This window comes from Camarhynchus parvulus, chromosome 6 (genome assembly GCF_901933205.1).
Source record: "Camarhynchus parvulus chromosome 6, STF_HiC, whole genome shotgun sequence".
NCBI classification, from domain to species: Eukaryota; Metazoa; Chordata; class Aves; order Passeriformes; family Thraupidae; genus Camarhynchus; species Camarhynchus parvulus.
The window spans coordinates 33,295,417-33,310,364 of NC_044576.1; the positions used below are offsets into that span (position 1 = coordinate 33,295,417).

The 14,948-nt window shown below is 41.8% G+C and overlaps 1 protein-coding gene across 1 annotated transcript in view; it reads left to right on the forward strand.

Annotated features, from left to right (window-relative positions):
* Positions 1 to 14,544, forward strand: part of PTPRE (protein tyrosine phosphatase receptor type E) — a 36,757-nt gene extending 22,213 nt beyond the window's left edge. The window contains exons 11-20 of the mRNA XM_030951766.1: positions 614 to 774; positions 4,457 to 4,592; positions 5,361 to 5,510; positions 6,554 to 6,647; positions 7,047 to 7,123; positions 8,192 to 8,326; positions 9,856 to 9,981; positions 10,697 to 10,857; positions 11,527 to 11,662; positions 12,840 to 14,544. Of these exons, the coding sequence (XP_030807626.1) occupies positions 614 to 774; positions 4,457 to 4,592; positions 5,361 to 5,510; positions 6,554 to 6,647; positions 7,047 to 7,123; positions 8,192 to 8,326; positions 9,856 to 9,981; positions 10,697 to 10,857; positions 11,527 to 11,662; positions 12,840 to 12,914 (1,251 nt within the window). The 3' untranslated portion in view covers positions 12,915 to 14,544. The remainder of the gene's footprint in view (positions 1 to 613; positions 775 to 4,456; positions 4,593 to 5,360; positions 5,511 to 6,553; positions 6,648 to 7,046; positions 7,124 to 8,191; positions 8,327 to 9,855; positions 9,982 to 10,696; positions 10,858 to 11,526; positions 11,663 to 12,839) is intronic.
* The last annotated feature ends 404 nt before the right edge of the window (positions 14,545 to 14,948 follow it).

The window sequence follows — 14,948 nt, forward strand, 5'->3', positions numbered from 1 at the left end:
ATGAGGATTTTAATATATTTGTAATCACTTTTAACTGCTTTTAATATAATAGCTGTGATCTGGCCCCTGTGGAACTTGGATTCTCACAACATCAATTATTAATTATATTTTCATTTATGACCAGTGTAATAAATGTATTATAGTTTTAACTATTATTTTAAATTATTTTATATTATAGTTTTAACTATATTATAGTTTCGACTTTTGCAAAATATAGAATATTATACATAAATAAATGTATTATACATAAATAAATGTATATGTTTTATACATAAATAATACAGATATGTATTATTTACATATAATAATACATCTTGTATTATATACATATAAATAATACATATATGTATTATACATAAATAAATGTAAATTATACATAAATAAATGTTGTACATTTACCTTTTACAAAAATAGCTATAACTATCAAACAATAACTAATATTTTTGGTTTTGTAACTAACAATACAAACAACTCAAACATATCTGTAAAATAACTAATACTGTCTATATACTTAAATAATATTTAAAAAAACCCCAATAATTATCAACTACTAAATCCCCAAAACCAACATGAAAAATGAGATGTGACACTGAGAATCTGGGTATTCCTGCAGCTCCAGGAGGGATGCAAAGCTCCAAGGCTGGTCACACAGCTCCACTTCACCAGCTGGCCGGATTTTGGGGTGCCTTTCACACCTATTGGCATGCTGAAATTCCTGAAAAAAGTCAAGACCTTGAATCCTGCCCATGCTGGACCCATTGTGGTTCACTGTAGGTATGTATGTGCTCCTCAGACCATTCTTGTGGCTTAGCCTGGAATTATTTATATGTATTTAGATTTTTTAAAACATATTTTTAAGATTTTATGTATCTTTTATATGTATTTTATATATATATATTTCTATTTATAGTTATATTTACTCACATATTTCTATTTAAGGGTAATAATCTGCTGAGTTTTTGCGAGCTGAGAGTAAAAACAACTTCCAAAGCTCTGTCTTTGCTGCCAGTTTAACACTCAAACAGAAGTTGTTGTTCTGCTGTTTGGGGCTTTTCTTTATGAGGGATCTCCATTGTTTGGTATAAATCTGGTCTTTGTCAGAAAAACAGACTGGTGATAGAAATCTGTGGCCTTTGCCACTCAGTGCTGCTCTGGGAATTCATCCCCCACTTCTCCCACAGTCAAATTGCAGTTTTTTAATGGAAATTAGCCATGAAATGCCTGAAAAGTTTGGAAGAAAGAATTGAATTCAAGAGACTTAAATGCTGCAATTTTAAAAATGTGCTTCATCCCAATCCAGAACCAATTCCCACTCACTGGTCACTCACACAGGCACATCCTGCTGCTGAGCTGTTGAAATCTTTAATGAAACTAAAACCAAACCCCCAAACAGTTTGAAGAGAATAATTGCAACCTCTGTAGCAGCTGTAAGCTCACCCCGAGCAGGAAGTGGCTTTTCAGGAGCAATTTTCATTGCAAGGTTAGAGTAAAAAGAGCACAAGAGCAGAGTGAAAAGAAAAGAAGAGCAGCATTGTCTGCCTGGGTCTTGTTTTTAAGGAAAAAAATATGTAAATTCCTGTGTTTGTCTCTTTTTCCTTGCTAGAAATACTCCCTGGAAATGTGTGTTAGAGAAAAAGAGGGTGTTTGTCCTGCTGGGATTCACCTTCTCCCCCAGGTGTCATGAATAAAAAAAACATTTAGATGGGAAAAGTAGATTTGAGTTGTCTCAGTTGACAATATTTTTATCGCCCTTTGCTGTGTGTGGAGCCACATTCTGGGCTTGAACTTTGTTTGGCAGCAGCAGGAAATGCTGTGCTTGGTTTCACCAGCAGAAGGAAAGCCAAAAGCAAGGAAAATACAAAATAATTTCACCAATACCTGCAGAGATTTCAATCCCAAGGGCCAGCAGAGCACACGAGGCCGTTGTGTGCCAGGGTGAGAAGTGGAGGAGGACAGAGGTGACTCTGAGCTTCCGTCCCCCCTCAGGATGTGACACCACTGAATTGTTGGGAAAAGGAAAGGGAAGCCATCAGCAGTGAGTAACCATCCATTTTTAGGGAGCCTGTAGGGAAATGTGCCCCAGCCAGCCTGGCCAAAAGCTCTGCAGTGAGCTTTGGGAAGTGAATAAAACACTGACTGAGCATTTGCAAGTCAAGGAGAGAAAATGAGGAGTGGCAGGATTTTCTGCTGATTCTTGGATTCTGAAAGTTTTTAAAAATAGGTTTTTTTAGAAATAGAATTTTTTCAGTGTGGGGAGAGGGATTTTGAGGAATGGCTGAGTAAGGGATGCCACAAGCAGGCTAAGGATGGAGACACTCAGGAGGTGAAGATGGAGACACTCAGGAGGTGAATGGCCAGAGTGAGGAAGTCACCAGCTTCGGCAGGAACGTGCAGGGATGGAATCCAGAGCTGGTCTGGGAACAGGGATGTGCCAAAAGGGATCATGGCTGGAAAAGGAGTGAGGAGCTGAGCTGGGCTGAAACCTCCAGGAGTGAGCAGTGAGGGAGCAGTGGGAACTGGGGAGGGGAGATCCGTGCTCAGAGGTGGCTTCCAGGACTGTCAGGAGGAGAACAATCTCTTTTGAGTGGGAATTAAGGCATTAGGACATGAGAGGGATTCCTTGTGGTGCCAGAGAGCCAACAAGGATGGATGGAAGGGAGAGGGAAGGGAATCTCCATCATCCTTCCAGACTTCTGGAATAGTGGAGCTCATGGGTTTCGGTTTCCCTGCTGGTAAAGTGTGTGTGGAAACGAAATAATTGTACTACAAATACAATCATTTTATTTTTCTGGTCTTATTGAAAGCCTGATGTTGCCTTGCTGAGAATTACTTTGTATTTTTGAGCCCATGAGGGGAGGAGAGACGTTTTTATCATGTTCCTGGAGGCGTTTGTGGCCACTGCAGCCGAGCAAACTGCCCAGAGGTTAAAGGAGAGCTGCTCATGACTAGTACAGGATGCCGTGCCCTTTTCCTCTGGAAGGAAGAGCTGAAAGTCGCTGGAATTTTGTCATTTCTAACGGTCGTGCTCCCTCTCGTGGCTTTTAAGGATATAAAAACCAAAAAGTGTTCAGGGATGGCAACGTTGGGAAATGTGGAGCTAAAAATTCCTAAAAGAACAATTAAAATTTTCATCTCTTCCCTTGTCCTGGGGACCCTCAAACACCACCACAGACACGTGCCCAACAACAGATGCAGCAAGTGGAGATAAGAATTGTTCTAATTTTGAAGTTTTATAATTCTATAGTTTTAGAATATAATTTTCTTTTAATATAATATAATATCATAAAATAATAAATCAGCCTTCTGAAACATGGAGTCAAGATTCTCATCTCTTCCCTCCTCCTGGGGGCCCTCAAACACCGCCACACACATGCCCAACAACAGGTGCAGCAAGTGGAGATGAGAATTGTTCTAATTCTATAGTTTTATAATTCTATAGATTTAGTATATAATTTTCTTTTAATATAATATATATCATAAACAATAAACCAGCCTTCTGAAACATGGAGTCAAGATTCTCTTCCCTTGTCCCTCAAACACCACTACACACACATGCTCAACAACAGGTGCAGCAAGTGGAGATAAGAATTGTTCTAATTCTAAAGTTTTATAATTCTATAGTTTTAGTATATCATTTTCTTTTAATATAATATCATATCATATCATATTATAAAATAATCAGTCAGCCTTCTGAAACATGGGAGTGAAGATTTTCATCTCTTCTCTCGTCCCTCAAACACCGCCACACGCACGTGCCCAACAACAGGTGCAGCAAGCGGAGATAAGAATTGTTCTAATTCTATAGTTTTATAATTCTATAGTTTATCATTTTCTTTTAATATAATATATACCATAAAATAATAAATCAGCCTTCTGAAACATTCAAGATTCTCATCTCTTCCCTTGTCTTGGGGACCCTCAAACACCACCACACACACGTGCCCAACAACAGGTGCAGCAAGTGGAGATAATAACTGTTCTAATTCTATAGTTTTATAATTCTATAGTTTTAGTATATAATTTTCTTTTAATATATGTCATAAAATAATACATCAGCCTTCTGAAACATGGACTCAAGATTCTCATCTCTCCCCTCAGCCTGGGGACGCTCAAACACTGCCACACACACGTGCCCAACAACAGGTGCAGCAAGCGGAGATAAGAATTGTTCTAATTCTAAAGTTTTATAATTCTATAGTTTATAACTTTCTTTTAATATAATATATACCATAAAATAATAAATCAGCCTTCTGAAACATTCAAGATTCTCATCTCTTCCCTCGTGCTGGGGACCCTCAAACACCGCCACACACACGTGCCCAACAACAGGTGCAGCAAGTGGCGATGAGAATTGTTCTAATTCTTTCCTCTGAGCTTTCTCACAGGAAAAATCCTGTGAGAGAAGTGTCTCTGTGTGCAGAGGGTGTGTGATGACCACGTGTTTGTCCCTCCCCAGCGCGGGCGTGGGGCGCACGGGCACCTTCATCGTCATCGACGCCATCATCGACATGATGCACGCCGAGCACAGGGTGGATGTCTTTGACTTCGTCTGCAGGATCCGCAACCAGCGGCCCCAGATGGTCCAGACTGATGTGAGTGCACTCCAGCCACCCGGAATTCCAGCTTTTCCTGGGCAGAGAGGGAAATGCTGCTGTGTTCCCACTCCGTCGTGCTGGACAATTGGGAAATAGGGGCTTGGAGCAACCTGGGATTAGTGGGAGGTGTCCCTGCCCATGGCAGGGGTGGGATGGATGAGTTTTAAGGTCCCTTCCAACCCAAATCATTCTGGGATTCTCTAATTCAAAAATGCACAAAGCTCAGTGAACGATGTGGGGTTGGGGCAGAAGATAAATGTGGAGAAGATCACTGTGTGATCACTGTGTGACCACACTTAATTTTTAAGAGTCATTTCCAGATTTTTCCATGCACACGAGAGTGGAATGTCAGAGAACCTGAGTGGAAATGTGAGCAAACAAGAAAACTCTGGTTTAGCATAATAATTTCTAATTATTGTTATGTTAATAATTAGAAGATTGTCACCGAACAGTGACAAGACAAGGAGCAGTGGTTTTGAACTTAGATGGGATATTGGGAAGGAATTATTCCCTGTGAGGGTGAGGAGGGGCTGGGATGGAATTCCCAGAGCAGCTGGGGCTGCCCCTGGATCCCTGGCAGTGCCCAAGGCCAGGCTGGACATTGGGGCTGGGAGCACCTGGGACAGTGGGAGGTGTCCCTGCCATGGCAGGGGTGGCACTGGGTGGGCTTTAGGGTCCCTTCCAAGCAAAACCACTCTGTGATTTTTAAATAAGTCCCAGAATTCCTCATTTCCCCCCCTTCCTCTTCCTCTCTGTCCCTTCCAGATGCAATATTCCTTCATTTACCAAGCCTTACTCGAGTACTACCTCTATGGTGACACGGAGCTGGATGTGTCATCCCTGGAAAAACACCTGCAGACTTCCCAAAATGCAGCCCCAAACCTGGTCAAAATAGGCCTGGAAGAGGAATTTAAAGTAAGTATGGAAGTCTTTCCCATGGGATTTCCAAGATGTAACCCCAGAGGATAAAAGTGTAACCTTAAAGGTGCATAAAAGGGAAGGAGTTGTTTTATTTGGTGGTGGTTGTGAATGGGGCCTTGCTGAACATCCTGTTCCCTAAATTCAGATTTTAATCTCATTCCCTCATTCAGAGCTGTGTCATTCCGTGGCCTTTCCCTAAATGCTTTTTGTTTGTTTATAAAAGAGAAGTGGAGTGATTCTCTGGGTGTGGTGCAGGCTGCCAGATCAGATAATGCTGGAAGAGGAAGCTGGATTAGGTGCTCCTGATCTGCATCCCAGTGGGATTGTTAACTCTGAGGTATCTGACAGCAGGCAATGTACAGGGCTGGAGAAAAACCTCAAAAAAAACCCCCAAAAAACCCCATTTCTTATCAGTGGAGAAACCCCAGATGAAGAAAACCACACTAGCTGTGTGTGATCATTGTTTAAATGATTTTAGTTCCCTGAAGGAACAGTTAGAATTTTTTTAATGATTATCCTTATGGTAAAATATTTATTTTCTGTACAGTTTTGAAGTATTAATTGACATCTGGGTGTTAGCTGGAGTTGTGCCTTTGTTTTAAAGGACTAATTTAACCAGAACTTGGGAACTGGGTAAAGAAAATGATGTAAAAATAAGTTTGATGATAGAGCAACAAGTTCCAAAACCAACAGTATTGAGGGAAGGAAGATTAGATGGGATAGTGGGAAGGAATTTTTGGCTGTGAGGGTGGGCAGGCCCTGGCACAGGGATCCCTGGATCCCTGGCAGTGTCCTAGGCCAGCCTGGGACAGTGGGAGCTGTCCCTGCCATGGCACTGGATGGGATTTAAAGTCCCTTCCAACCCAACCCATTCTGGGGTGCTGTGACTGTTACTCCTTCTCAGTTTCTCTAGCCAGGACAGTGCAGTGGCTGCAGGCTCCCTGTGAGTGTGGCAGGGATTTTTTACCCCACAGAGGCTCTGCAGGATGTGCTGGGCCCCACTGCTGCCCTGTGCTCACCCCCTGTGCTCTCTGCAGAAGCTGACCAACGTGCGCATCATGAAGGAGAACATGAGGACTGGCAACCTCCCAGCCAACATGAAGAAAGCCAGAGTCATCCAGATCATCCCCTGTAAGAGCCCAGCTCCTCCTCTGCAGGGAAAGTGCCGGGAATCCCTGGCTGGGAGCACACTCTGGATCTGTGTGCTGGCAGAGCACAGCTCCCCTTACAAACTCATCTGTAAAAAATCCAATGAATTGGGCTTCACCCTAAAATCTGTTACAGTCAGGGATTTTGAATTAAATAACTCAGCAGTTTCACCTGTTAAACCCCCCCTGTTCTGTGTGGTTCCATGCACGGTCTGAGCAGCACTGGAGTGTTTGCACCTGAAAATGAACATTTCACAGAAAAGATTGGGTGGGGTTTGTTGTTCCATGTGCAGTTGGCAAAAGTAAGACTGGACTCAAAATTAAGACTAGACTTTTTTTATTGGACTCAAAACTAAGCCCAGACTCTTTTTTTCCCCCCCAGATGATTTTAACAGAGTGATTCTGTCCATGAAAAGAGGGCAGGAGTACACAGACTACATCAATGCTTCCTTCATAGATGTAAGTATACAACATTTTCATGCATTTCCTTTTCAAATCTGAGATTTTGCTGCTGCTGACAGGTCTTTTTAAAAAGGCACAATCAGCTTGGCTTGCAAAGAACATGAGCTTTGTTTATGGGAGTTTCCAAGTGCATTTCTTATCTGGTGTTTTTAATTTCAGTTTAAATGGTTTTGCAATTTAAACTTTGTTGTTAGACTTACAAACCAAACCTTTTATTCAATTCTGACCAAACAAATCAGCTGCACAATTACAACCAGTGATTCCACTATCTGGGTCAGGTTAACAGGTGTAAATATTTGCTTTTCTGAGAAACAGAGAAGTCAGTGTTGAGCACAGGGAAAGCTGTGACAGTGTTTGGCAGCCAGGCTTTACTTGGGCAGAGCTGGATGAATTCCAGGCTTTCTTCCCAGCTTCCCATTGGAAGCTGAACACGGGACTGTGCCTTGTTTTTGTTGAAATATGAGCATTAATCATGTCCTTAAGCAGTGAAACCACGTTAGTGACTGAGGGTTGTGGATTCCACACAGATCACACCTGCATGGCAATAAGGAGAGGTTGGATGTGCCCTCAGAGCCTTGGGGTTGGGTCACAGGTTGGACTCTGTGGTCTCTGAGGTCTTTTCCAACCTCATTGATTCTGTGAAATTAAACTGGACCTCAAAACTTGAGGCAGAAATTGATTCTAGAGGGAAGCTGGGAGCTGCTTTTGTGATCTTGTGAAATGTGGTCCTGCAGCATCCCATCCCCTCAGCCATGACTGGAGAAATTCACCTGAGAATCGTGAATTTGGGGGAGATTTTAGAACCTTGGGAAAGCTCTCTCAGCCCATCGAGTCCAACCACCCCCCAGCACTGCCCCGTGTCCCCAAGTGCCGCCTCCACATGGCTTTAAATCCCTCCAGGATGGGGACTCACTGACACTTTCTGTGGGGAAATTTCCCCTTAATACCCAACTTGTGCCTTCCCTGGTGCAGCCTGAGGCTGTTCCCGGGGGAGAAGCCCCCGTTTAAGCCATGGTGTCCCTGTGACCCCCCTCCTGTCCCTGTGTGACCCCTCTCTTCCCACAGGGCTATCGGCAGAAGGATTATTTCATTGCCACCCAGGGCCCCCTCCCTCACACGGTGGAGGATTTCTGGAGGATGGTGTGGGAGTGGAAGTGCCACACCATCGTGATGCTCACCGAGGTGCAGGAGAGGGAGCAGGTAGGTGGGGAATGGGAAATGGGTCTGGAGAGAGCTCTCAGAGCCTGGCACAAGGCTCACACAGCGTGCAGACCTTGAGATGGGAAATGCTGACTTAGAGATGCCATGGAATAGGACAGGCATCGTTGAGGGAGAAATGGAAGTAGAAACAAGTTTCAAAAGATGGACTTGCAAATAAGACTGGGTACTTTGGAGAAATGGAACCATGAAAGATGCATTGCAGTAGGAGCCACTGTCGTAGTTGAGATGGAGACAACACAAAGCAACACACTCCATTTTCAGAAGGGTTCAAACTGGTTTTATTCTAGCATGCATGCTTTTTATACATTCTTACAAAACTCTTAAATTTACACTTTACTCATTGGTCAGGAAAGACAAAGAGCTCATTGGAATAGAGTTGCAGGTTTCTCTTATTTATCCTTCTTTCTTTCTTGGTTTCTATGTCAACGACCTTGGTAGGAAATTCTGTCGGGGTAAACATGGATCAAACTTCTCTCTGGCTGACAGAAGTCACTGTAAAACCTCTCCCACAGCCCATGAGGGGTAATTTTAGATTGGCTTTAAGGCATTTACAGCATGGTGGGGCAAATGCTGATAGGCCAAGAAACACTTATAATGTATTGTAATTAGGAAATAGCTTCTGATTGTGACGGTGTGAATTCCAACATCTGTATTGTCTCACCCTTCACACGAGACTGAAAATGGAATAAAAGGTTTAAAAGGCCTCTCAGTTACCCCATCTGTGGGTCAGAATAAGGCCGGATCTGACACGTGCCCACCTGCAGCCCCACACTTCCCCTTCCCACCTGCAAACCACGAGCATCAATACTGGAGAAACAATTTTTTTTTGCTTAAAAATTCCAGCAATCTGAATTTCTTTTGGCTTTTCCTAAAATGAGCACTTGCTTCACTCTTTGGTGTGAGGCAGTGTTGTTGCTTTTCCTGGAATTGTCAGGAAAGACAGAAAAACTGCAGAATATTGTGATTTTTGAAAGCTTCCAGTTTGCATCAAGGGATGCCTGACATGAGACAGAGTTTTGGGATTTGGGAACAAACTTTTGTGTAAACTTTTATCCCATTTGTCCCAGTAAAAGCTCCCATTGCTCATTTTGAGCCTGTCCTAATTTGATTAAAATACAAGAATTAATTAATTAATTAATTAAAATATGAGAATTAATGTCATTAATTACTTAATGAGGCCTGTGCTGCAGCTTGAAAATTCTGGGTTCAACAAGGGTGTCGTGAAAAGATTTTTTTGGTGGTTTTGGGAGGTTTTTACCAACATTACCTTGCTTTCAGGAATTCCATTTATTACTCTACTCTGTTTTAAAGCAATATTTGCTATCTGGGCCTCCTGAGCCCTTTTCATCAAGATGGTTTCCATTCAAGAAATATTTTATCACTGTATTCTTAGTGTTTAGAACAAACTTATTATGCTGGATGTCACTTCTTACGCCAGAGATTCATGACAATGTAGATAACTGGGAGAAATAAATCAAGGAATATTTGCAATTCTCTGCATTCTGCAGGAGAAATGCTGCCAGTACTGGCCATCAGAGGGCTCTGTGACTCACGGAGAGATCACGGTGGAAATCAAGAGTGACAGCCTGATGGATGCCATCAGTGTGAGGGACTTCCTGGTTACATATAATCCGGTAATTCTTTACAATGCCAGCGGTTTTTTGGGTTTTTTCCCCCATCAGAAGGCATTTTAAAATCTGGTTATGTATCTTAAATTCTGGGATTTCTGTCTAAACTCAAAGGTGGTTAATCAAAAGCTGGCATTAAGAGGAAGCTTATATGAAACAATTTTGCTTAAAGTCTCTGAAAATTCTGATCAGTGAAACAGGTGGTTGCAAAATGGGGGGTGGGTTTTGGGGTTTTTTAAGCTGTTTTGTTGTTGCTGTTATTCCTACATTTTTCTGCCATCTCCCACATAGGTATCAAAGAAAATTTGATTCAAGATTTTTCACTAAATTTGGGTTTGGTTTGGAAGGGACCTTAAAACTCATTTCCCTCCACCCTCTGCCGTGGGCAGGGACACCTCCCGCTGTCCCAGGTTATTCCAAGCCCTGTCCAGCCTGGCCATGGGCACTTGCAGTGTATCCTAAGTCCTTCCCAGAGGAAACAGCTGTGCAAACCCAAGGAAAATTGGAGGGGGAAATTATCAGTGGGTGGGGGATTTAGAAACAGAGGTGCCAGGATAGAATCATGGAATATCACTGGGAATAAAATCACCGAGGTCCTTAATATGGCGCGGACCAGGTTGTAAATTCTGCAGTGCAAAATTGCTGCTGCAGATGTTCCAGGCAGGAATTGTGTTTGCACCTGGGAGTGGCGAGTGGCTGAAGGGTGTTTTCCTGCTGGCAGAGCAACCAGGAGAAGCAGAGCAGGCTGGTCAGGCAGTTCCACTTCCACGGGTGGCCGGAGATCGGGATTCCTGCCGAAGGGAAGGGCATGATCGACCTCATTGCAGCCGTGCAGAAGCAGCAGCAGCAGACAGGGAACCACCCCATCACTGTGCACTGCAGGTGAGCCCCTCTGCGCCTCAGCTTGGCTGCTCTGTGCCCCTGGCATTCCTCTGTTGTGGCGGTTTTGGAAGGAATTGTGAATGAGGTAGAGACAGGACCTCTGAATTGTTTTAGATGATTTGATTTATTTTTTCTTAATTTCTGCATAGACAGGAAGGGTGAGTTGGGCTCACATCTTCATTGCATGGCTCAGAAGGTCACAAGACCCTCAGTTACAAGACCTTTTAAGGATTTATTGACCAATAAAACACTGCTAACAAGGATATTTGTGTTTTTGACCCAATCCTTAAATATTTCATCTTAGGGACCCATGCTACAGTGTGAGCTTTCTTAGCCAGTCATGTTATGGCACACAAACTCACAATGCTGCATTCTAAATTCCTTTTTACCTCTGTAATTAATTTCATTTGTTTCTATATCTTAAACTCTAAAACTCTGAACTTCCTTTTACTTGGTTTAAGATGTCTCTGCTTTAAATTACAAATCCACATTCTCATTTCCAGCGCCTGAGTTTGGAAGCCTTTTCCAAGGTCTCAGATCAAATCCTGGGTTTAATCCTAAACTTTGGCTTACAGGCCCAAAGTTCTGAGAATTGCTTTGCATTTCAGATTCCAACATCTTTATCCATTTTATGCCACTTCATGCCAAACGAATGTGTTTTCATTGCAGTGCTGGAGCAGGGAGAACGGGAACTTTCATAGCCCTGAGCAACATCCTGGAACGGGTCAAGGCTGAGGGGCTCCTGGACGTGTTCCAGGCTGTGAAGAGCTTGAGGCTGCAGAGGCCACACATGGTGCAAACACTGGTATGGGATTTACCAGGCCTTTGGGAGGGAGTTCTGTCTGTAAATGTTCCTGGGAAAGGAGAATAAAAGGGGTTTTTTGCAGCTTGGCATAAATGATGCATGGTGGATGTGTACAAGGCATAATCAGGGTTTTACAGGGGGTTTTAGAGCATGTCTAAAAAGTACAATTTGGTTAAATATTCCTGTCTTGTAGGAACTTGAGGCAGTGAAAGTAAACATATTTTGAGTGCTGCAGATGATAAAATATATTAAGTAAATGGCTTTCAAGCTATTTATCAGTTGTTCTTTCTTACCTGAAAATGTCTGGGCATAAATTGGAATCACAGAATGGTTTGGGTTGGAAGGGACCTTAAAGCTCATCCCACCCCACCCCTGCCATGGGCAGGGACACCTTTCACTGTCCCAGGCTGCTCCAAGCCCCATCCAGCCTGGCCTTGGGCACTCCCAGGGATGTGGAAATCTTTGGAAATGTCTCTGACTTGTTTAAAATCTTTAAAGTTTTCCTTCAGGTCATCTACAGATACTCTTTGAAGCTTGGTCCAGATGCTTTTCCCTATTGAGTAACCATTAAAAAGTTTTTTGAGACTTTTCTGAACTTGAAAATATATAAAAATATTGATATTCTTGATTTCCACAGCAGCTTTCATTCAGCAATCTGAAACCTCTTACAAACAATTCCCTCAAACGCTTTTTCCAGGGAGATGTTCTCTCCATCCCACAGCCAGGAAGAACAGGGATGAAGAAATGGAATTGGATTATGCACCTGGGACAGGGGGAGGTGTCTCTGCCATGGCTGGGTTGGAAGGGGATGATTTTTAAGGTCCCTTCCCACCCAAACCATCCTGGGAGTTTCTGATTCCCTGATTATCCCTGGGCAGTGCTCAGGAGTTTCTGCTGTGAGCAGCTGGGTTTAAATCAAAAGCCAGGCCTAAGAACTGATTCAGTTTAAGAACCAAAAAGCTCAGGAAATCATTTGAACTAAAGAGCAAGGATCAGCTTGTGTCCGACCAAAGAAATCAGAATTATTGGTTTTATTTAAAATAATAACCAGAAATCAGAACAGACCTCAGCTACTGGTCCCAGTTAGGATATATTGAATTTCCCACTGGGATTTGCAGAATTCAGGTTTTTTAGCATAACCAAAAGCACTTTTTGATCTCTTTTCCTTGTTTTCCAGGAACAGTATGAATTCTGCTACAGAGTGGTACAAGATTTCATCGACATCTTTTCAGATTATGCTAATTTCAAATGAGAATTCTGCCTTATTTTTTAATTTGTCTGTATAAATAGTTGTATATTATGTTAATTTATTCTATGTCACTTGGATTGTTGACTGAACTGTAAATACAACATTGTGCTGGCTCTAAAAGTTGCATTTGCTGTATAAAGTTGTTTCTTAAATATAAATATCTTCTAAAGTAAAATATAATGTTCCTATACTGTATAGCACTGTAAGATGGGATAGAAATCTTTATTCTAAATAACAAAAAATTAATTTTTGGTTTTTTTTTTCCTTGGAATTTTGCTACTCATAAATATTTATCAACAACGTTATCTCCCAATTCTTGAATTTTTGACAGGTGATTTACAGTTCATCCTAAAAAAAGTGAATTTGGGTGTGCATGTTTAAACATATTTTGTTCACCAGAAAAATATATTCATCATGAAAACAGATATTTATTTTTCCAGGCTGTTTTAAAGAGCCTCCAGGTTTTGTTGGATTTTGAGTCTTACTGTCCAGAGGAAAAAATCAGTAGAAATACAGATTTGAAGTTTTGAATTAACAGAATTTTCAAAGCCCTGTTCATTTATTTTTCAAAAAATGTTTAAGTTGACTTAGAAAGGCAATAATGTGATTTTTAGAATATTTTGCTTATTTGAAAATTATATTTTGCAGCACCTGAACTTGCCTACTTGAAGAGAAAGGCCAGAAATTAGGTTAAAAGCATCTCTTCTCTATAAACACCTGCATAATTTCCCACTTCTTTAAAATAAGAGATGAACTCTTATTACTTGATTTGACTCAGCAGGATAATTACGAAGTAAAAATTGGAAACAAACATTTTATGAACAGTTCAATGCCAGAAACTTTGAGTATTGTAGCAAAACTTCCTCCAGGTTCTTACCCTCCCAGAAATGTTATCAAAAAAGAACTTTCTTTAAGAGATTTAGAGTTGTGTACAGAGATATATTTTTATTGAAAGTACTGCTGAGAATAGAATTGGTGCCAGAAAATATAACTTATTACAGCCCTGACCAGCGGCTGGGAAATCCCCAAAATCACAGGGCACCCGAATGTTGAATAATTACCAAATTTATCTCTCCCACTCTTCCAAAAGCATCTCTGATTTAATGAGCACAAAGGGGTGAATCTGTAATTAATTAAATAACAAATATGCAGCAGTTCTGTCTCGTCCAGCAGGGCTTTGGCCATGCAGCATCAAAGCCTAATTTCAAACAAGCAGCTTAACCTGAGCTTTTCCTTGCTGTTCTTGCACTATTTTATCCCATTCCAGTAGAATCTCCTTGCCCCTTGGAGCAATGCAAGGGGATGGGAAGGTGTCCCTAGATCTCCTTCCATTCCAGCCTGGCTGGAAAAGGTTTGGGATAGAAATTCCTGAGCCCCCAATCCCCACAGTGCCATTGGCTGTTCTTGTCTTCCCATGGCTGCACTCCTGTATTTATTTGTACAGCAAATGATGCGCTTCAGAAACGAGATTGGTTAAAGGCTGAACCTCACTTGTGAGTCTCAGTGAGAAGAAACACTCAAGGTTGGGTACTGAAAGTGGAGCTGAGGAAGGGTATATTCCTGAGATCCCATCCAAATGGAAAGAGCCTGAAGAAATTCAGCCTGGAAATGATACACTGGGGTTCAGTTTGATTTATAGTACAGCAAGACTCCCAGAGGCTGGGGAATAATGCAAAGGAATTCCCATTTTCTAATCCTGATGTCAGGATCTTCCCGACCATTTAGCCCACATTTGAATAATAATTTGTCAGAATTTGTGGGTCCCTAAGGTAAAAACGTGGGGTGAGTTGTCCATGAAGTCAATCTCAGTGCAGGGAGACTCCAAAAGGTTGGAAAATAATGCAAAGGAATTCCCATTTTCTGATGCTGATGTCTGGATCTTTCCAACCATTTAGCCAGCATAATAATAATAATAATAATAATAATAATAATAATAATAATAATTCGTCTGTTAGGCAGATTTGTGGGTCCCTGAGGTAAAAAGTGAGGTTGTCTCGCGGTCGATCTCAGTGCAAGGAGACTCCGAAAAATCGGAAA